Source organism: Xiphophorus maculatus, chromosome 15 (assembly GCF_002775205.1).
Source record: "Xiphophorus maculatus strain JP 163 A chromosome 15, X_maculatus-5.0-male, whole genome shotgun sequence".
NCBI classification, from domain to species: domain Eukaryota; kingdom Metazoa; phylum Chordata; class Actinopteri; order Cyprinodontiformes; family Poeciliidae; genus Xiphophorus; species Xiphophorus maculatus.
The window spans coordinates 12718721-12743365 of record NC_036457.1 but is presented as its reverse complement, the minus strand read 5'-3'; the positions used below and the strand labels follow the sequence as shown (position 1 = coordinate 12743365).

General features: G+C 36.9%; 1 protein-coding gene across 1 annotated transcript; it reads left to right on the top strand.

The window, feature by feature from the left end:
• Positions 1–4361: 4361 nt before the first annotated feature.
• fndc4 (fibronectin type III domain containing 4) lies at positions 4362–23741 on the top strand. Its single transcript, XM_005814938.2, has 6 exons — positions 4362–5313; positions 11840–11955; positions 13352–13556; positions 20087–20176; positions 22318–22451; positions 22767–23741. The coding sequence occupies exons 1-6, from the start codon at positions 5238–5240 to the stop codon at positions 22806–22808; spliced, it is 663 nt and encodes a 220-aa protein (XP_005814995.1). The 5' UTR covers positions 4362–5237; the 3' UTR covers positions 22809–23741.
• The last annotated feature ends 904 nt before the right edge of the window (positions 23742–24645 follow it).

Below are 24645 nucleotides of genomic sequence, written 5' to 3'. Positions count from 1 at the left end.
CTTTAGTAATCCAGGTGCCAGACAGGTGTTTCATCTTTATTTACCTTATCAAAAAGTTAAACTTTAGGTGATAATAACCCCCAAATGTGTCCTAAATATGTCTGGTAATTGACCGCCACACCTGTGCTCTATATGAATTAAGGACATTGCTGGCAAGGAAAAATTTAATTATATGCGCATGTGGGGAAAAAGTGCTGGAGGTTACTGCTGGCCTATGCAATAACCACCTAAAAACCACCTGAAAATTCTGATAGATTTTCTATTTGTAATGTTAATGTTGAGCACTGCAGGACAGCTTGTTTCAGAAATTACCACATCTAATTAACCGGGATGAGTGGGAGTCCAAACCTCTCAGTTAAAATGATATAAAGCTTCATTCCACTGCTGCAGACTTGCCCAGCATGCTATGTCTTGTTTCCCAAATGCTATAAATTGCTGTATTTTTGCTCAAAAGAAAGTCTCTGATCTGCATGCAGTGTTCAGTTTTCCGAAACATATTCTTTAGAAGGTTAATATGTCTAATACAAGTACTCAGAGCTGCTTACATGTTCAGAGCAATGCAGAATGCAATGAAAAATTAAGAAGTTGTATGTTTCCATATGCATTTATAGTGAAAAAAAACAAACAAATGTTTAAATAATTGTTTATATTATGCATATTAGCTTACTAACCACTGTATCCTAAAGTATGAAGTAGACATTGTAGGCCAACGTTATAGCCAACCTTCATCTCTTCATATTTTGTTTCCAAGGAGTTGAGGCTGCTTGAACTGCTAAACAATGCTACAGGTCTTCTGAAGGTCTTACAGTTTTTTCCAACAATTTCTTTGAGAAAAATCTGCCTCCTGTGAAGCAGCACACTGAGAAATGAAAGCTGGCTCATGATTCTTGCACAGGTCTGCACAACTGCAGCCAATATCTTTCAGAAATGTAATTAAAATGAATACTTTAAGATGTGAATTATAACTACATAAGGGTAACAGAGGACTTCTGTGAATAATTTTTGTCATTTATTAAATCCTTGACATTTTGTTCACTCTAGTTATGAAGATCTTCTCTTGGTATACTCAACACAAAGCAATTAACATTTAAGGTCATCCTCGTGCCAGGTGAAAGTATATTTTGAGCGTCCCTCATTTGTTCTTCACAAATCTCGTCTAAAACTTTTCACTTTAAAGGCTGATTACGGCTTAAAGCCAAAAATAGAATATTTCTGGTACTACAAAGGTCTTGAGTAAGTCTTTTGCTCCATTTTTCATAAAAATCAGCTTGATTCAAATTACTTCTATGTAACATTACAACATTTATTTGGATCTTTCTCTTCTGCAGAATCTGACATGCAAGACTATTAGAATTTATTACAGATTAACTTGAAGCTTTTCAGATAAACGTCCTAAGTTTTGAAGTCTGTACTGGCAAAGCATTTGTTGTGTGAGTTTAATGTTTACAATCATGCAATAGTTGTATGCTTCTTTTCCAACACTGTCCTGCTGTACATCAAACTTTCATCAGACTGGCACCCAAACAGAATAAAAAAAAAAATCATCTTTAATATACTCTGTTTCAACTGATAACTGTAAGAAGATTGGACCTAGAATTTAAGAACATTAATTGATGGGGGCAAAAACTTTACTTGGTGAAATAATAGTTACCGGACATTATTACATGTATTGGTACTTAAATGTTTGTGCAGCATTTGTCAAAGATATTAAAAAAATCTCACAAACTGCTGCACAGCATAGTTTGAAAGACATAATACAGAAGTTTACATAAAATTTTTAAAACATAGTTTAAAAAGTTTCCAACCTTCCAGTTTTAAAGGGAACTTACAATGCAAAATTCACTTTTTGCATATTTTTGTACTTTCATTTGGGTTTCTATTATTTCTATAAAAAAATAAAAAAGCTATGTGTTTCAAAAACCTTCCAGTCACCCACCCTTCACTTAGCAACCCATCTGAACCAGGATTTGTTCAGATGGTTTGCACTGTAAGACGGCTGCTAGAAAACAAAAGTGTTTTGCTGTTGACTTACCATCCTCAATGGTTTGCAGGATGTTGTACTTCTTCTAAGTCTGACAGGATCAAAGATACCTCTGTCCAATTGTAAATATGTTTGCAGCCATTTTCACCTGTATAAAGTGTAAACGTTGAGTTGGTGGGGGTGTGGCCAGCAGCAACTTATATGCATTTAAAGTGACAGGAGGCTCTAAATCAACTTATTCTGACAGTTGATTTAGTTCTCCCTGCTCAAAACAGGGAGAACTAAGCAGGTGAAATGTCATGATTTAGTAATTTTTTTGTTCAAAAATTGTAATCAATATGTTCTCTATAGCCCATAGATCTAACTTAACTTAAATTTAGTAATCTATGACTTCCTGCTACACTGGGGGTAAAAACATTAAATTTTGTTTAGTTTTCGAATTTGGAAAGATGACAGAACATGGTCTCAAGTGAGGGAAGTGGTATTGATTATTCTATGCTTTTAAATTCCTGAAAGCATATTGGTTGCATATTTTACAATTTGTAAGTTGTAATTTTCTGCTGTAGGTTGAGAAATGGACGAGGATGGGCAGACTGGGATGATTTACTGATTTATGATTTGCCACTGATCCTTATGGGATGTAATCACTTTATTCATTATTTCTGAAACCAAAAAACAATCTTGATCTGCTGTCAGTAGTGCTTATAATGCTTCTCTTTGATGGTTTGTTAGCCCAAGCAGCGTGATAAGGACTTTCACTATCCCTCAGTTTTACGTCACAAGTGAAATGAGCTGCAGGACTTTTGGTGGTGGCATGGAATTTAAATACAACGCATATTTTTTTTTATTTATTTCTCATCTGTTTATAACCAATGGAAAATAATCCACTAGTAGCAGGCATAATCAAACTTTTTTTTTCTGAGCAGCGAACAGAAAAATGTCCAAACTTTGCAGGAACATGACCATAGCTGTGTGACTGACATAACAGACAAAAAGGAGAACATCAGCTGACCTGTCTTCCAATTAACTCAAAAACACAGCTTGCTACAATTGGATAGATTCCAAAATAAATAGTTTTGATGCAGCTGCCATTTGTCCAACCAGCATAATCAATCCCACAGCTGCACTGCCAGAAATAAGGCGAATGAGATGCAATTATTATACTTCACTGTGTCTGTCTGGTTTGTTTGATTTGATTCATTTTATTTTTAACTAAACTCAATTTAACTGCAATAAATTAAACCAGTTGATTTAATATTCCATGTCAAAGAATAACAAAATGTCAACGTCTCTGTATCAGAGGAGGAAACTGAGTGAAAGTCAGTATTTCATGCAGTTTCGTCAGGCAGATGTGATTCGGTGCTTGTCCTCATTAAATAAACATGAATCTTTCGAAGTCGATACATCTTTAAATATAACTTTATATTTAACTTTATTGGATAGTTGCTGATGCTGGGAATAAGTAATTCAGACTGACAGGGAAAAACTGAGATAAAATAATTTTGAATGTAACGTAGGCTATATTTATTTTATTATTATTTATTTTTAACTATCCGCTAAATGAAAAAAAAAATGCAAGCAACATCTGAGACATCACATAAGATTTAATCTTTGTACAAAATAACTCACATGAACTGAAAAGTATACATTTTGGGGGGGATTGTTAAACCAAGAGTAAAAGATTCATCTGGTTCAAAGTTTTTCAGTCAAGTTTGACACAGAAGCAAGAGAAATGGAACTCTGTGCACAAACGGAAAAAGGAAACGAATAAGAACAAAATGAGAAATAACTTAATAATGACAGATTATACTTTTTATTCCTCTGATATTTACAGAAGAAAATCGCTCAACTTTCAAAGCTGTTGCCAAGCTCTATTTCAGAGATGAACACCATAGAGTGTTAGCTAGAGGTTGACAGCGGTCATGGCAAATCAAGCTCACATCTCTTTTCTTTCTTTCTTTTTTTTTTTTTTTTTTTCCAAATCTGCCTGTGTCAGACACATCAAGAGCAGATACGCATCCACCAGTCATCTAAAACCTCAAATTGTTAAAGGTAGCAATAATTTCTCAACCAATAAGCAGCTGAGTGATCACGCTGATAGACACGTGATCTGATTTTACTAAGTTTATAATGAGACTTCATTTGTGGCATAAAACGTAAAGCTTTCATACAAAACCACTGAGGGATTTGATAGCCTTTTTTTTTTAAAACGAGCAATTTGCTTTCAAACGATGCTCCCACGAGGCAATGCACTCAGCTTATCAGCATGATTCATCTTCCTGATTACATGGCGTGTCTTAGGGCCCTGCGCACCGAAGGGTGAGAGGCGCATCGACCTGCTGCTGCTTGTGCACAAAGCGAATAATACGTATAGTATATATATATATATTTTATCCCTTGGGTTTAGTAAATGTAGAAGTGCATTGCTTATATTTAAATTGGATACAGTTTAATTCAATGAGAATTTGCTCTATGTTAGTTGTCTAGCAACATGTCCATGTACGTAGTGCTGTCTCCCCACATTGGGCAATAGTAAAAAAAGCAGCTGGACATGTGCAACGTGGCCGCAGTGTCAGTGGCAAGCGAATCGATGCAAACAATCTCCGCTTGTAACACGTGGATGATAAATCGGTGCGTCCTGCGTGTGCGCTGGAGTTAGGTACCTGTGACGTTACTGGCTTGTTAGGGTTCAACAGAAAGTACCGCAGAAGGACCAGTGCCGTGAATGAACGCGCTCAGATGCGAGAGACAGAGACGGTGAGAGGAAAGGAGGGTGGACAATCTGCAAACTTATAGGCGCTGTCCGTGGTTCTGGATCCCAGTCTGCCACGCAGGTCCATTTTTCCTCTTGTCCATCTATTTTTTGCCACGACTTTCTCGCACCTGTGCGCACCGATGGTCGATGACCTCAAGGATGATGGAGCTCCGCAGCCGGATTTAGACGAACGAACCCTCCCACGTTGTTCAGCTGTTTGAGATCATAGAAGAAGGAGCCGCTGGATTGTTAAAGGCTGAGTGAGAAAAAAAAAAAAAAAAACATGTTTCTGAAGGCATCGTGCGTTACGTTGTTTCACAGGTTATCTACCGACTGACCAGCTCCAGCCAGATTCAGCCGGGGACCGTTCATCCCCTGAGGATTTTCAACACCTTTATGTGTCTAAAAACAAAATGAACAGTTGAGGTTTTGCTGCACTTTAAAGATAGGTGATTCATCCCCTTTTGTTACCTAAGAAGAGCAACCACCTCTTACCGAGGCATGGGTCGTCTGATTGTTTTGGTCAACTCCATGCTCCTGTTGCTTTTTGGCAGCGACATCTTCTTGGTAGGAGCTAGTAAGTATTACAAACCCTCTGCGTTTGTGTGCACCTTGTTACATAAAAATACAACCCAGTCATAATTGTAAGTTATGACTTAAATATATTAAGGATGAGGTTTTATACTCCTTATTGGCACCTGAATATCAGAAACATTCTTTTATGCAAAATCTGTCTTTGTATTGGTTACTTTAAACTATAAAAGGACAAAACTAAAGTGAATTTAAGCTTTATTTTATGTCTTTTTTATATCTTTGAACAAAATCGCTTGTGACACAATTAGTACGGTTTCTCCTTTATCCTAAATGATCTCCTTTAACATTTCACTCTGTTCATGCTGGCAGAGAGACGGGCATTTGACCTCTTTGCACAATCTCAGTCCAAGGGCTTCCCATATGCTCTCATCTTTTCAGCTCAGTGCCACAGGTTTTCTACACAATTTCCATCTAGACTATGAGGTGGCCATGAAAGAATATTTGTTTTGTGCCTTCCAAGTAATTTCCGTGTTCTAGACATGTTTTAGATAGTTATTTTACTGAAAACCCCAAGCATGACCCTTATCTTTCCAGTTGAAAAAGTCAACCAGATAATTATCTAAATTGTCCTGCTATTTCGACTGTTTCAAACAGATTCAAAACGTCACAAATTCTCCACCAAGTTCAACAGTAGGAGTGATGTGGTTTCCCACATACTCATCTGTTGTTGTGTAACGAATCTAAAATGTTTCTTTTAGGTTTGAACTTAGTATGTTTTATATATGAAGCATAATGCTGACCTTTAAGTTGTTCAGTATATAATATAAATGTTACGATAAAAATAACACAAATGCCTGTCCTTCTGTTGCATCAAATAAAACATCAAAGGAGGTGCATCATAACTATTGAGTCAATTTTTTCTTTAGACAATATTAAAGGCAACATATTTGACTAAAAATACCCAAATGAGCAGATAAAGGTAATTTTGAGAAGCATGTTTACACAAACAATTGCAGGAGAGGACAAAAAATCCTAAACCTTATCTATTTGGTTGCTCATTTGGAAAGTTTAGAATGACAAACTGTACATTTTCACCTTTTCTCAGCTATCTTTAAATCTGAATTGTATTTTTAAGCAATTTCCTGTAACTACGCTTGCTGGCCTACAACAGCATATTTGCCTTTGTATATCTCTGTCTACCTTTATGTCATCGTTCTTTGCCTCTCGGTGGAACCGTGTGCAACCTGTGAAAGAATCAGCCTTGGCACGTCACTGTTTCTGTGCGGGGGTGTTTGCTGGCAATCTCAAAAAAACATTTTTCTAATATTCTGCTCTGACACATGATATTAGAAGCATCTCTGATCAGTTTCCTACGCTGCTGTCAAGAGCAGGGAAAGCAGCTCTTTAAATCACAAACATGACATTCAGAAGTGTATTCACTTGGCACAGCGTTCAAAGGTAACCTTTGAAAGCAAATCAACTGAATTTTAACATACATGTCCTGAAACGTACGCATTCATAGTGACATGCCATGCAGGATGAGATCTGGATTTGAAATATTTAGTTAAAAGCAACAGAGAAAGAAAAGAAATGACACGGAGGTTTTAGTGTTGGATTTATGTGGGGGTGTGCGTGGGTGTGTGTGTGTGTGTGTGTGTGTGTGTGTGTGCATGGTTGTTTGTCCTGTCTGTCTCTGTGTTGCCCTGCGACAGACTGGCGACCTGTCCTGGGTGAACCCCCCCTCTCGCCCAGAACGTTAGCACCAGCTCCCCTCCTGACCCCACTAGGGACAAGGGTGCTAGAAAATGGATGGATGGATGAAAGGCAGCGTTTGTTGATGTTGCCATAATTTTATTTCCTGTCACATAAGAACATGAGATACATTTTAAACACATGTTGTGGTTGATGGTTACAATAAGGTTATAGACCGTGGTTGTAAGAAACCTGCTTATGAATCTGCAATGTTACTGCATGCTCCATGGTGCAGTTTTGGGGTGAGTGAGGTGTTGACTTTCATCTGAGGGAGCCACAGACTTGAATTGGGAGAAAATGCACACATTAGACAGGCACATAAATCCAGCTGGTTGTACTGCTGTTTGATAGCGTCTGGATCAGTGAAAAGAAAGTTTGGCTCTGCAAACACAAATGACAGTAAGCGCACCTATTCCTGTCAGGATTATAAACACATAGCAAAAAATCTTAGCAATTAGTAATGCCATATGGAGAAAATATAACCCGCTATTGCTTAATGTTGCTTTGGTTTCTTCTCTCTGGATTAGAGTAAGCCATTTACACACCGATCCCATTAGTTCACCTTGTTTCTCATATAAAGTCTGGAAGTGCAATGGATTTAGAGAAGTAGCGTTCAAAGGTAACACTTGGGGAGGCAGCGCTGCAGATGAGATTAAACCAGCGTGATATTACCTGAGCCTCACTGCCAGGTGATTTGCAACAGTGGGGCTTGCGAGCAGCTGCAAGGCAACCTCCGGCAGTGGAGAGCGGAACATTTTGACTTTCCACCACATAATATGAAAAAATACAGATGGAGGACTGGGACACACCAGCTACCTTATAATATTGGAAAAGGATTGGTTTTTAAACAGTCCTTTAAACTATCTCAGAAGCAATTGGAATCAGATTTTTTTATGCAGTGACATAAGATCCTTCTTCTGTTAAAAAATATATATACAGTATATATATATATACATACTTTCCTTTTAAATTGAGTTTAAGCAACATGAGTTATGTAACTGTGAGAGTTTTATTGTGTTGTTACTGAACTCATTCAAATGGTCCCTTTATGGGCACTGAATAACGAGCAAAGTATTAATTCATGTCAGACTTGATTTTCAGTTTGAAGCAGAAGCAGTTTCAGCCTTTAACACATTGCAACAGCAGTGGAGGAAAAAATCCCAGATGTGCAGAACAAGACCAGTTCTGTTGTTAAAGGAAAATGTGATGCACTAAAATAGAAGCCTCAAATGTTCAAAAACATGTTTCTAGCAATAGATTTAAGCTTTTTCCAGACGCTTACAGTTAAAAGTTTTAAAGTTAAAAACTTTTCTTTGCCTATTAAAGTCACTGTGTTGGTTTTCAGGGGTGCCAATGATTGGCACCACTGGCTACGATGAATTTAAAATGCTTACATTTTGTTTTGAAGACTTAATGGCCCTAAAATTCCCCTCCATGCATATGCATATTCTGGCTTGATTGCCACACGTCTAGTTGTTTTTAATAATTGATTATCTAGAGCTTCGAGTAATTTAAAGCCTTTCTTGTAGGGTACCACTGACTGTGATTGAAGCAACTATTTGTAATGTTTTCAACAATTATTAAAAGTTTTTAAATGAAAAGGTTAGAATCTTCATACATTTCAGAGTGAGAAAATCCTACTTGATATTTTTGCCCCATTGTCTCAGTCGTACATCATCGAAAATCTGCCAAAGCTGTCCCTTTGCTATAAATGAAAGCGTCTATTATCTGACCATAAAAACATATCCTGTCAGTCTCGATCTGAACGTATATGCAGTCGATAAACTAACAGTCCACTGTGCTTTGCAAGCAAACGTGGAGGTCAGAAATATAAGATGACACAGCTTATATTTTACTCCAACAAATTTCTCCTGGGCTCCCTTCCACGGGGCTCTGCGGCCATCCAAAGATCCGGCAGCACTTTCACAATTTCTCCATGTGCACTCTGGTTAATGCACTGGGCTTTCGCTATATGCTGTGATTCATCCTGGCAGCGTTCCCGCATCCCTGGTGGGTCGTACCATTTATTTCGCACCGACACAGACCGTGTCCTCTGTGACATATTGCTCTTTAATTTCAGATCTTACATAACACGGTGTGCGTTGTGGGGCTTAGTCAGTGCCAGAAAAACATCAGCATCCCGCTAACATAGGTGTCTGCCGTGACAAGTTTCTCTGCTGCAAGACTAAACAGGATAGGGTGAAGTGGGGAAAAAACTGTTGACAAGCAGACCAAAAAATAAAATTGTTTGCCTTTATAAACCTCTTTACGAACAATTTACGTTTTGAAAAATACTACTGTGAATACTAAAAATACTTTACATCCAAGTATGCCAAAAAACCTTAATTTTGTAGAAGAATTCTTGAGTATTTGCTCTGGAATAAACTAATATGAGAACAGTGAGTTTATAGGATAATGTTAGCGATAACTATTCACCTTTCTTTTACTGAGCAATTACTTCTTTCATCACCACTGAGTGACCAGCAGGCAATGAATCACGGATAGCAGCTGCGATTTCACGTATGTCTAGCTGACTGCAACTCTCATTATCTAAAGGACAGCGAGCTAAAAGATAAATGAACGTGTCCTCCTCTAAATAAATGTTACACCTGTTCCTGCTGAGGGCTCGCTTTCAGACAAGTACCGATGGCAATTAGGGCATGATGGTGTTTGTTCACAAAAGAAAAAAACTGTAGCATTACCAAAGAAAGGAAGGAGTGTGGTTCTTAGTGTTTAGCTGGAAAGCTACATGAAAAATATAAACACCTATGAGGAAGAAAGTTGACGTACTGCTCCATATTCAGAACTCGTTATTGTTCCTGTAGTACTCCTCGCAGTCTGTCTTAATGAGCAGAACTATAGCATGGAAATATGCCACCATATTTGCAGGTTTGCCTCATTAGAAGCTAAAGAAAATATTATCATAAAAATAAACTGCGGCCTCAAAGACGCAAATGCCGACAATTTTCCTTCTTTTACATGAGCAAAACTGTTTGCAGTCAATTGAATATTTTGTACATTAAAAATATGTGGTGCATAGCATAACATACTGATGATTTTCCTATTTTATTTCTTTATTAACCGTTTATTGCTGTTGCTGAAATAGTTTCACTAAATGAACTGTTTTCTGTCTGGATTTAGTTGCCAAACAAATGTGTTAGATAGATTCCACTGCAATTCAGTGAAATATAAAAAAAACAATTAATTATTTCTGCATTTGTGGCAAATACCCTTGAGTAGATTATAATACAAATATTAAGTTTTAGTCATGACTCTAACACCACTGTGCCTCATAGATGGCATCAAGTTTTGGGGTAGGAATGCTGCTTGCAGATAATTCAAAAATACAACTTATTTCCAAACTTTTATTTTACGTTACCCATATGTTTAATACAGCTGTGGGTAACATGTTGTATTTAGTAAAAGTGAGGTCTTTGTCCCTGGATTCCTGACACTAACAGCTTGGTATTACACTGTGAGGGAAATATATTAGATGCGTAGAAGACACTGTGCCCTGATCTGACCTGAGTAGATTCAAATTAGCATCGATTGCATCTTTTGGCCTGATTAACATGATTATTTCCAAGATAAAATAGACAAAAGAACAACAACCAAAAGGGGAAATAGAATGACATTAAATAGTTTTATTTCTAAGTTATTTTTTTTTATCTGTTATTCACAAAATTGACTGGACAAAATATTCTGTTCACAAAAAGTGACAATATTTTAAACGTGTCTACCATTCGATTCAAAGTGTTAGTCATTCATATTTGGCTTCTTGTCATTTCTTCCCATTTGTAGGATTTCTACAGGCTTAAGCCTCTAAATAGAATTCCACGACTTAATTTGACAGCTCACTAACTTGATAAGACACACAGTAAACACAAAAGCCCTGACCAAAACATCTGCTGGTTACAGCCAATCCCATCTTTCCTATCCATCTGACCTGTGCGATCGCTCAGAGACAACATTGCTGCACAGACTCCTCTGTTAAAACTGTCGCCCCTTTTACCTTTGGCTCGTTTCTTCCCAGGCTTTTGTTCCCCTCTCTGCAGCATGCATGTTTGCTGCCAACCAAACTGTGACAGATGACGACAAAGTGATAAAGGGGAAAGGAAAATCATCCTATCTGAGGCATATGGACTTGAAGTAGACCATTAGTTGTGAGTCAAGTTAAAATTGAAGGCTAAACAGATATTTGCTTAATTTATCAATGGCTTCTGTAGTTCTTTCACACATTTTAGCACACTCAGATTGGAATGCCATAAGTGCCTGAAGCACACTTTCAGAAATAGTTGTACCTCCTCAATTCAGTATAGCTTATTAGATTTGATGGCTAAGGTAATGTATATTGAAGTCAGAAATCATGTTAAGTGTGTATCCCAGAGAAAGAAGATCTTAAATTTAAAACATGCAGCTGAGATCTTAAAATCCCACCTGCAACAAAGTTAGAGACTTTGTGAGACTTCTAGTCCAAATAAAAGACTATTTTCCCATTGCAGCATTACAAACCAAAATTTGTCAGATCTATTGTAATATTGCCAAAAATAATCTTTTTGCGTCCATATTTTGTCCAGCTGACCTTGTGCGATCTTACCATATTTCCCACAGTCTGAATATTTGACTCTTATCATCTGCGACATGCAAATATAAAATATGAACCTTTTCTAACTTTTATCGTGTTTTGACAAATCAACAACTATTTCCTGATTTCATTACTCTCTTCTTCGTAGATTATTTTAAGTGATAGATCTACGTCTTTGTATTGTTTGACTGTTTACAATTAAGATTCTTTCTTACTGTCTGCTTTCCTGCAGACCGGCCCCCTGCCCCGGTCAACGTGTCTGTCATGCACTTACGAGCCGACTCAGCAACCGTGTCCTGGGAGGTTCCGGAGGGGGACATAATAATAGGATTCTCCATATCTCAACAGGTAATGGTTCAAATTTAATTATTAACCAGATTCTCCTCAAAAATATGTTGATAACCCTTAAACCTTTTCACTTTTTTGTCATGTCACAAGTACATACTTCATTGTATTTTATTGGGATTTTATGTGATAGACCAAAACAGATTTGTACATCACTGTGAAAAAGCATAAAAATGGTTTTCAAATGACTTTTTATAAAAAAAAAAAATATCTGAAAGGAGCACTATTGTATTCGACCCCCTCTGCTTTGATACCCCCAAATCAACTTTCGTGCAACCAACTATCCTCAGAAGCCACCAACCGCGTGCAATTTCACTTCAGTCTAAATTAGAGCTTACTTAGAGCAGATTAGTAAAGGTCAGTTAAATACATATAATATATGTGATATTGGTAAATGTCAAATTAAGAAATTGATTATATATTGACATTTAGCTACAGTCAGATGAATATTTAGTCCAGACGCTTATAGACTGCATGACAAAGCCAATTTGGAATCAATGTAATGCTTCATTGAAAATCTTTAATCTAAGAAGAATACCTCTGTACGATATGCTGAAGCCTAAAGTCGAAATGAAACTAAAGAAAAGTCAGGTGAGTTATTTCATATGCGTTTATGCCATGAATGCACATACATCTGTAAACCTGACAAGCTTCATTTTCTAAAAGATAAAAGCATTTTGAAATCTTAAAATAAGAAAACTGATTATTCGTGCCACTGACTGGTGTAATGCAACATGACTTCCTGCAACCGTGAACATGCATTGTGCGACTCAAAACATAATGCAGTAATTTGAGTTAACTTTCTACTGAGGTGACCGAAAAGCCTCTCTCTCCCCGGGGTTTTTTTTAATCATTTTTTGGCAGCAGGGTCTGAACACCTCTCATAATTGCCTTAAGCATACATAGGAGTTTAAGCATTGCATTATTCAATATTTTTTATACGTGGATACTTTCTTAACAACACATCCTGCCCAAAGACAAGAACAGAAGCCTGACTAGCAGAAAAAGTTGAATATTTTCAAAAGCTTTTTCTCATGATATTTATGCAATCTTAATTAATCCTAATTTTGACTCTCACAGTGAAATAGTTTGCTGTTCTCCAAACTATTTTTAGTTGGGCAGCTTTATTGCACATTGGTGTGGACTCTAAGAAAGGTCTGTGATTGTTTCCATGCCTTTGCAACATGACACTTTATTGATTCTAACATTATCCCATCAAATTTAATGAAGCGAAGCGATGACACTTCCAAGACAATGGCTCTCTGGGAGACTCGTTCTGCAGGGCTGTGTGGTCACCCTGATCACCTAATTTTCCTCATTATGGATCATTGCTGGAATTGCTCAATAGCTTAATGTATTTGGTTGCCCTCTACCTTATTTTTTTTTTTTTAACTTTCAGAGGCAGGATGGACACATGCAGCGATTCATTCGTGAGGTCAACACCACCAGTCGTTCTTGTGTTCTTTGGGACCTGGAGGAGGAGACGGACTACATCATCCAGGTCCAGTCCATTGGGCTTTACGGGGAAAGCCAAGCCAGCAAGAAAGTTCATTTTTGCACGCTCAAGAAAACTGACCGGTACTCTTCTAACAGCTCTAACCAAGGTATGCTGCTTAAGCATCCTGTAGTATTGTAGACAGTAAACTCATTACTTTGATTTCTTTATTTTTATGCCTCTTTTTTATATGTTTGTATTTAGAAAGTGTTCACTAGGCTTAGAGTGTAACCAAAGTCAAATTCCTTCTTTGTGTGGGCAAACGTGATGAATAAAACTGATTCTGATTCTGCTGTAAATATTTAACTAACTAACTGAATAGTTAAATTATTCTTACATATATGCTAACACTGGTTAATGTAGTACCTCTGAACAAATTGAACAGGAAGTTCTTAAATGTTTGAAGAACCTGCACAGTCTGTAGCTATGCTAGCTTAACAAGAAGAGTGTAAGAAGTTGGAGAAAAGTTTGATTGATTTTGTTCTGAAACAAACTAAGAGACGTCTCACAATGGACATGTTGTTATTAATCCTTAAAGGTCTGTCCCTCAACAAAGAACCAAAGCATTCATGACAATGTTATGACAACCAGGTATTTATGTATTCAGAAAGGATAGTTAATGATTCATTCAAATGATTTTCTAGAGCATCAAACTCGTGGACTCGGTTTTTAGTGCACCAGTCTATGTCACATCAATCCATTCCAGGGTTTTATAGAAGCAGCTGAAATAAGTTTCCTCTGTAAGGGAGCTGGGCTTGGCATTAGAGACTGAGGGTGAGTGAGGACTGAGAACACAGGTGCAGCATGACACTCCAATTCCTCTGAATCATAAGGATTCAGCGGAGGTTCAGGTGTCTGATCTCCTTATGGAGACTTTCTGGGTGCTTCCCACAAGGAAAAGCTTTCCTGTTCCTGCTAAAGAAAAGCATCCTCATAAAGTGCCGACTCAGCTTTCACAAAGTGCATTTCTGCTTGATGAAGGCAAGGATTTTCTTGAGATGCAAAAGGGAGCTGTTGCTTTGCCATCTTACAGTGAGATTCTTAAACTTTTTTTGTGTTTGCATTAAAAACAGAAAGAGCTCCACAATTAAATGACCTAAACCAGATTAAACACTGAGCTGATATTCCAGAAACTGAGAACTGAGCTGCTGCCTAACACCTTCCGTCTAATTCACCATGAATCCCAACTCACAGACAGACGTGGCCCACTGCTGACACTTCTCCCACTGTTGTGCTGAAGTCTCTTTTTTTTTCTCTCCACTCTATCCCTTTAAAGCAAGCTGACATTGAAAATGAGACAAAGTGAAGGCAAGTGTTGTCGAGTGTAACAACATGAAGGCTTCTTGTCAGAACCTCGCAGTGGGATCTGGGGTGGTGATGAAGGGAGAATGCTTTTCTCTCAGACACCAGTACATTATTGACAGACTCTTCGGGCATGGCAAGCTGCTCTGAATTTATGCAGCATTACGTAACGTGTGGTGATTCTCTACAGACCCCAAAACATTTAAAATTCAGTAGATGGGCTCTGCTCAGGAACTGGTGGAAAGAAGAAGACCATGACCAATGGAGAGTATATTATGCAGCTTTTTTTTTTTTCAGCTCGGAGTAAAAATAAAAAAAAAACAGATTCTCTAAACCCCTCTGCATTAGCTAAAGCATGACTATATGATGAGCCAAATGTATTCAGTCTCGAAATGACGAAGCCTCACTTGACACTTGTTTGTGGGCAGGTCTGACACACTCAGCTGATTTTTCCTAATGATATCACACACAGGTTGGAGGTTGTGAAAACTGGAAACGCTGATACGAGGGAATCATAAATGTTCCTCTTTAGCTGACTCAGAATCGGTTTAATTTGTTAAGCAAGCAAGACTGTCCACGGAGGAAAAAAAAAAGTAACAAATAGCAGCTAATCGGAAGAGCCTGTGCACTATAAATCAAGATAACAAGGGCAGTGATGTACCAAGTTACTTTACTTAACAAATCCATTGAATTACCTGTGTTGCTTCTTTGTTTATGTTTATTTGAGTTCAAATAATTTTAGACAATTACACTACTATAAACATATCTCATTAACTGATGCGCACACACAGGTTTATTGCCAGTGTCGACTATTGGAGAGATTTCCAGTGAAGCATTAATCAAGGTTTGTAGCCTCTCCAGGTCTTCCAACTGGGTCAGAAAAACAGCCCATTCAGTAAAATGAGATTCATTTTTTTAGGAGCTTGTTTTGGCGTCTTAAAGCAATCACTGCCTGCATGTCATAAATCTAACGCCAGCAGTGCTGACTCCTCACACCCCATTTTTAAAGTCCAGCGACATCAGTTTTAATTACGCAGCTTTTCTGAACCTCATAACTCAATGTTTATCATCATGCTTTTTGATTACATTTAATGCTCTTTTTGTTTGGTGTTTACTACAGAATAAACTCCCATAATAAATACATAATTATATTACGATTTTATGTTTTAAATGCTTGAGTAGTTTCTAAAGCTATAGGATTGGGGTTTTGAGTCCTATATAAGATACTGTTTTCTGTCTTTTGTGTGAAAAAAATAAGCAAGAGTAAATACAGTATATCTCTAAATCAATCTTTGTTCTGAAAATTGGCTTATTTTCACCTAGCATTTATAGAATGCTGCCCATAACTATTGTGTAAAGTGATTAGTTATAAATCAAAATATTTTAGAAAAGCCAGAAGATTGGGAATGTTAATTACACTGCCTAAAAATATTCTGTTCAATTAAACAGCAGAAAGAGTTCCAAAGATAAAAATTTAAATAAATGTAATAAATAAAAAATGTAAAGTTGGATGAGGCCTCTCAGTAATGACTGGTTGGAACATTCCGCAGTGCATTTGCACAAGTCCATTTCTTAACACACTGCTATGTCGAGGAGGTTATGTAATAATGGGTGTGAGACATACAAATTCAATATAAAGACGCAAGAGGGCATGTTATCACTAAAAGTAAACAACAAAATTTTAACACATGCTGTCTGGTTCTTCTATACTAGTACCAAATAAAGTAAGGAGATTTATGAGTTTTATATGCTTTGAAGATTAATAGTTTCAAGTTATTTATTTGTTGAGTCTTTTAGTCGTTTGCTTTTGTTCATTTTAAAAGCCTTTTTGATCAAGCTAGCTCTGACCTGAAAGAGCAATTTCAGAGCTCCTTTGTTATGGTTAAGTGCTTCCTACTAAAGCCGTATCGATTTCTGCTACACAGTATGGTCGACGGTTATGAATCTGATCCTCATCAATCAATGAGGTTCTTTAAAATAATATGAATGGATACTAAGTATAGTCAGACCTGAACAGAATCTGTGTAAAAAAAAATAAATCTTATCTATAGTATGTTTATTCTGTTCATACTAGCTCTCAAATTTCTGTACCTTGTTTTAAATAAAATGTCAGCTGTGAGACAGTTTGGATGTATTTCTATAAATGAGTAAATTAGCATTGTTAGCATGAACTGAGGATCAATAGCAGGTGTAAAAATGTTTCATTGGTGTAATAAAAATCACCCCCAAAAGAGAGGCTTATTAACTCCCGCCAATCTACTTTACAGCTTAAATTAAAAGATAATTTTTTTGACATGGTTCTTTGAGCACAAACCAACCAAGGACGTGGTCCCCATAGGCATAATTACTGTACAGTACTTCAAAGAGATGCTCAGCCCCCTCCTGTGAGGCAGCAGTTTCACTTAGACTCTATCATCAAAAGCACTGACATAGAGACTTGCTTCACTGAGTCAGATATATGTGGAGTTTCCCAACCATGTACAGTATTTTATATACAGATAAACCTGTGGATAAGTGTAAAGCAGGGACAGGTTAAAAATAACATCCAAAACTCTCAGCATCACATGAGGCACTGTAGAGCATCAAGTTAAAATAGAAACAGTGTTGCACAAACACAAACCTATGAAGACATGGCTGTCCACCTGAACCAACAGGTGAAATAAGGAGTATGAAATATGCAGCCAAGACCCCTGCGGTATCTCTGGAGGAAGTGCAGAGGTCAACAGCTCAGGTGGTGGTATCTGTCGGCAGAAAAACTATTAGTTTTCACAAATTTGGCTTTACTAGAGGAATTGCACAAAAAGGCTTTGTTGAAATCAAATCTGGTTTTCAGTTTGCCACAGGCCATGCAGGCAACACACCAAATGCGGAAGAAGGTTCAGATGAAATGAGTCCAAATTTGAGCTTCTTGGTCTATTTGCAAAATGCCACAAAGCGAAAAACTGACAATGAACATATATCAATATAAACATGGTGGTGTGGTTGCTGAAGGAAAACCAGTTAGAGGTTGCAAAAGGCTTAACACTGGAGCAGAGACTCATATCCAATAAGACAATCCTACTGGATATCCCAGAGATACAAAAATGCTTTGAATCACTGTGCAGACCTTAAATCAACCTTGAAAACTTGAAAATCTATTTCAACCTATGCTCTCCCCCAGCTTGCGAAAAACAAAAGGACAAAACCTTTTGTCTCTAGATGTTCAAAGCTGGCAGAGACATTTCCCCAAACATATGCAACAATAATTGCAGGATAAGATGCTCTACAACGTATCGAGTTGAGGAAACTTTTTGCATTTTTTATTTTGACAATTACGCAGCACTTTGTGTTGATATAGCACCAAAATCCATGTAAAATACATTTGACATTTTTGGTTTTTAAACATGTAAGAAACTTCAAGGGGTATGAATATTTTGGCAAGCTGCTATGCACCAGCACAACTGCTCTATGTACAGGAGATGTCATAAAAGAAATAATCAGTAGAAGCATAGTTATGACTCCTGTATTAAATCCGTAGTGGGTTGTTAAACATCTCCTCGTCACAGTTCTGAGCTACAATCGGCATCGTGGGATTAGGGGTGAGCAGAAGGAATTTCAAGTAATCATCTCAGCACAGACTGTTCTGCGTATCAAAGGCTCAGAAGTCCTCTTGTTCTGCGTTAGCAAAGAATCACACAACAATATGAGAGTGGTGCAAACAGCACTGCAATGTTATTTAGGTCATCCAGAAATGTGGTTTCTGTGTCTGTTGTATAAAACCTACAACCTCTCAAATCCACATGTCTATCTTTATGATATATGATACAAATCTAAAACAATACCACTGCTCAGATGAGGGTAAAAGAGAAAAGGTGTGCAAAACTACAGCATTTTTTAGTGAGTCATGTACCTCTTTAGAGTTTGTGGTCTCCCGGTAATCAGTGGAGAGTCCCTTATGAAAACAGCACAAGATAAGTGATAGAAAAACATGAGCAACTGTCAGGATGTCGGGGGATGTGATGGAATAACTGATCCAGCGGAGCTTTAAAGGCTCCAGAGACTAAAAGGCCGTGCTGCTAATGTCTCAGTGTGGGTTTTGGTAAAAATGCACGTACTTCTTCCCATGCTGGAAAGATGGAAATTAATTAGAAAGAACAGATTGCTGAATGGTAATTGCTGAGTGGGTTCAGGTAGCTTGAGGACATGTGGGAGTAATAAACTGGATAACAGCTCTCTGAGAAAGCCATCAAGCAATGACCTCAGTCCTGACCTGGCATTTTAAAGTAATGTTCCTTCTGATTTCTATGCAGAGCTTAATGCACAACATCTACATGGAGAATTTAAAAAAACGTAAATTATTCCATAAAAGAAATACAAAAAATACTATTAATATTACATGTATTAAAAAAAAATTTAAAAATTGGGTAAAAAATTTATCTTTTTTTTTGACAAATGAACAAATTAAGAGACAAGGAGGAAAGCCAAGTCTTTTATACTCACAATTCTTCACAAATCTTCACTTAGCTTTTTTAATCCCCTTCCCAAATGTTTAAACTTGTTGAACAGCTTGTTGGATAATTGACTATAAGCTTCTTATTTGCAAAGACTTTCGATTTAATTTCCTTTAGCAGGACAAAGCTGTCAAATGGCTGGCTTCATTGAAAACACTGCTACCTCATTGGTTTCTGCTGTCAGGGTAATTTAGTTAGTCTGCTCTTAGAGATTATAAGGGAGAAGAGATATTCCAACATACACATTCATCTTGTTTATCTTAATCTAGATTATAAATGACAATATGTTTGCAAGCTATCACAATACTGTATGCTCTTTATTTTTTGGTGAACTCTGGCTCCCTTCCTCTGTCTACTTACAAAGTCATCCCATAATATATCTAAAGAAATCTGGAAGCACAACTGAGCACTACTAAAATGTGAAAAGAGCTGACCGTCACTTTTGGGGCAGTTCCCTGACAAGTTGATTCACTAAAGGAGCCAATTAGGAAGAGTGGTGCGCTGGAACACGTCCATCCAGCCAAGTTAGGAGACGGGACAAGGTCTAGTTGATACAGTTAGAGTAGGATTAATTTTGTAGACTGGTTTGTTGTTCATCTCATTCACTGAAAGCTAATGCTAATAACAGTCATGAGCTACAGAAAAGATAAAAGTTGTTCACAATCAATGCAGGCACAGTGTGCATAAATCAAAAATTATGTCAAGATATTTCATTTCACTCAGCTGGATTCTTAAACACTCAAGGATCAAATTGTCAGAATCGGTATTCATGGACTCAAAACTTTATATTTACTGCAATGGGCTCATAAATATTCATATTTGCCTTCTGCACTGTGCTTTATCCTAGATGACCCCACAGTGCAGGGCCTGGACAAGTCTCGGCATCTTCAAACGGGGGAGATGATCATCATTGTTGTCGTCTTAGTCATGTGGGCAGGTACGTTTGTGAATGTGAAAAGTGTAAGTTTTTGATTTGGAAAAAAAATAAAAAGTAAAAAGTAGGAAAAAAACATTTAAAGTAGTTTCTTGTATTTGTATTTTACTGGTTTGGAGTAAGAGAAAAAAAGACGCATATTGAGTTATTTAGAAAAAGTTTATTTGAAAAATGTCATCTGTCAAAGATCCTGTTAGTAAAATTATTATTATTTAATGAAATTAAAGGCACCAGTTTATTTCTATTAAACACAATTTCTACTTCAGAATTATTACATGTTACAAAGAACATAAGACAGTCGTTGTTGTTGTTGTTTATTTTTATTGCCGAGTGCTTTTACACGGACGTGCCGTCCGGTTAAACTGTAAATAAAGTAAGAAAAAACAAAACATCAATACTTAGTATTGCAGAATTCAATCAACACAAACTTAAACACATATTTATTAGCTAGGCTTGACCAACCAGTTATAAGGCAGTTTATTCTTAGAACACTTCGTCATATAATAAACATCGGCATTCAACAATCACAGCGCAGCAAACACAGCTAGCATTGGGCTAATTAGCACTAGCAAATTCAGCAAGCTCACGCTTAGAACAGATAACAAAAAACTCATCTCCCCACAGCTTACAGCATTAATAACTCACCACGTTGGGCAACACTCATGAACGCCAGTAGAATATGATTTTATTGTAGCTTCAGCTTGTTAGCTTCAGCTAACGGAAAGCCGTAAGTTTTTTTCTCTTGTTTCACCTCCCCTCCACTACCAATGCAAAACAACTACAGAGCCCCCTAGCGGAATGGGAGGAGTGAATCCAACATTACAATTATGATAACAATTTTCTAACAAACTTACCCAAAATGTATTGATAGTATATGGGATGTTCATTATCAAAAATAATGAAGGTTTCTGTCTTATGGCTACATCATCATTCTGACATAGTAATTATCAATAAAGAAGCCACTGGAAAAAGATCAGTGGAATCCCAGGAGAGTCTATCTAAAAATAAAATAACAAAAACAGACAGGTAGGAAAATAAAACATTTTTTACTTGACACCGTTTAACAACAGTGACGCTTCTTTCTCTTTCGGAAAAATTGTGTACTTTTAACTCAGTTTGTCCGAATTGTAAAAAATAAATAAAAAATTAAAAATAAGCTAATTACAAAGCATGAGAATTGCTCTCATCTTTGATATGAGTTTAAATAAATAACAATTTTTATCATTTGATACAAGTAAGTTGTGCACAGCACTTACATTTAATGACCTTGCTTCAATATTCATGTTACGTCTGCAAAATGCACTTGTAAAATTAATATTTTTTTCTGCAGAACTTTGCATTATTATGTATGAACAGTATTGTATAACAAGAACAAGAAATAGATATAGATACGATCAAGTAATTTACCCATTATAAAGTCATTTAAACAATATTCTTAATTAATTATTTCTTACTTAATTATACTTGTTTCTTTTTTCAAATTTCAAGACCAAAATCTTCTATTAATTTCAAACTAACTTTCATTCATAGCTTTTGGCTCAAGTTCACCCCCATAAACATTTAACCTTAACACAGTACTCAACTGACTATCTCTGCCTCAGCAGAGTTAAAAAAAAAAACACATTCAGGGCTCACACATTAATCTTATGTAATGTAACCATGACGTACGTCAATGCGATGAGCATTATCAACAACATCAACGTCTCTTTGCTAATTAGTCAGCAGCTGCACCACTGTATGAGGCATTGATATTAATGTCAAGCCAATGAAAGAGTGTCATGAAGATATCATTACCAGATCTCCGTATTCATTTTTGAAAATGTGACAGCAGTGCCCTTACAGAAATTCCCTGCCTTAGTGTTTTCAGGAAGTTAACTCTGAATTTACAATGCTATTCAGACAGGAAGCACAGCTGCACCGAAAAGGCTGCAGAACACAAAAAAGGCAAGCTGTGTCATCTTTCCATCTTTAAAAATGAGAGCGCAGCTATCAAACTCCCTGGGGAGCCAAGTTCCATTATCCACACGGCATTTTAGTGTGCAGGGATGCAGGAAGTGTGAATGACAGTGGCTTCCTTGTGACTGAGTTCCTGTTTGTTGTGTGAGTGCGCTTTTCACGTGTGGCTTCCTCTGTCCTCCTGGCAGCTGTTATAGCCCTGTTCTGCCGGCAGTATGACATCATTAAGGACAACGATTCCAGCAACAATAAGGAAAAGGTCAAGCCGTTGTCGGAGAGGAGCACGCCGGAGCACCACAGTGGAGGACTACTAAGAAGCAAGGTGAACATGAAGAAATATTATAGCTTAGAGATTTTGGCAAAATGAATTTAAAACAATGACTTTAAAACATTACCTCCAGTATCTCTGTTGGACTTGGAATATAATAACCTCGCAGTATGTAAAAGTAACTTTGTGGATTTTTCCACTTACCACTGTAGTGTCCTCCATGATTCATGTATGAGGGAAGACATCTAGAGTGTAGGAAGCCCTACAAATCAGTAATGTACATTTAGCCATGTTTGCAAAGGAGGATAGCAAATCCTACTTACTCTCCCATATTTACACTACCTATGTTTTTTTTCTTGTCTTTTGCAGTTTCATCCCTCTGTGCCATCTATAAACATCATTGAAGTCTGATGAGAAGATGGCCAAACTTGGACTATTGCGTCTTCAACTGTTAATGCTTTTTTTGTTTCTCTCTAAGTTGGAAAAAACATTCAGAGAAAAGCAGAGATGATATGAGCTACTTAAAAAACATTGATTGATGAAAGAGTGTTAACAGAAGACTGATATGCATTAGTTTATTTTTGGGGGGCAGGGGAAGAAAACACATACATTTGTGTTCTGACACATTTACTCCTTGCAATTGCTGAAAAACTATTCCCCTGCAGATTAGTAGGACTTAATTTAATGTTAATCCACGGTGCAGAAAACACTGATGTCTTTGCTGGGTGCTTGCATTAAAGCTGCAATATGAAACAGTAATTTATCATCTCTGGGAGGCATATCTTTGTGACGCTAAACACGCAGCGTATTTTTGATATTGGCATGTGCAATTACACGCTGTTTACCTCTTATAGACAAGTGCGAGTAGTGTTCATATGCTGCCTGAACATTATAATGCTATGTGATAACTGTGCGTAGGATCTGAATAGGATCGAAGGAAGTTTGTGTTAAAAACTTCTCTCTGAAAATAACATCAATACAACATTTCCTTTTTTTTTGGTTCAAACTAAACTGCCAATTTTTGGATAACACTGTGTGTTTTCATATTTCACATATAAGAAACACATTTTAGTTTGCTGAAATAAAGTTGCATGCAGGGTGTGTAGAAAACCATCCGAACTTAGAAACTCAAAATGGAGAAATAAATACATTTACATGTGCCAAGAAGCTTTATTGTATATTTAGTTAGTATGCTTTTAGAGAAGGTTGCTACATCTTAACGTGCAGTGCATATTTATTGTAATTTCCTGAACACATTTTTTCCTGACATGTATAATAAAGCTTGTTTGGAAATGTCTCATTAATAAAATAAAGCTGATATAATAAAGGTAATTGAACTGGAAGCCACAAAGTACTTCAATTGTTTGCAAAAATACTTGTACATAAAACATCTTCAGGGTTGTTAATTGCTAGCAAGGGTTTAAGACAATTGCATTTTGGTAAGAAAGTCCCTTTGAAGACTCATGAATATGCACTTTAAGGTAGTTCAGTCCTTAGTAGGAAAATAAATGTGAATTGCAAGTAAAATTGTGAGTAAAGGTTCTTATATTGAGGGACAAAATGCCAGACTGCTTTAAATCAGACTTCCTACACTTCTTAACATACATCATTTTCATCCTATTCTGCACCACCATTCATTGTTTTAATGGATAATTTTGAGACAAAACAGAGTTTTATGTTTTTGTCAAAGAAGATTTGACGGTAGTGGTTGTTATTCACAATAGTCTGACAAGAAATGGAGATGCTACACCATTCACAGCACTGCAGATTTTATCAAATGTTTAATAATACTTTAACTTGAGCGTCGCCACTTAGGATACGGTACACTACTGGCCGGAATTTTAAACAAAAGACCAATACAGTCAAAATGTAGAAGCAACTTCAATGTCTTTCTTTCAAGACTATTTGAATTCTAGAGAGTTTGGTATATTTAAAGGCAGGACCATTGTTTTGCTTTGGCAGAACAATAAGTCATTTGCCACCTAATCAAGAAACATATTAGGTGGCAGTTTCCAATTCTGATCATGACATAATGGAACTCAACTTTGCAATATTTCTGAAGTATTAAGTTATTAAATTACTAAACCAGAGATTGGATATGGATACTATACATCTTCACTGCATAGCCAAAGTATTCTACAAGGTTCCTATAGAAGATTTTGCATAAGAAGCTAAAGGGCCAAATATCCTCTTTTTTTCTTGTTTGAGCTACAGAACATTTTCTAGCCATCTAGTTTTTAAAACAGTC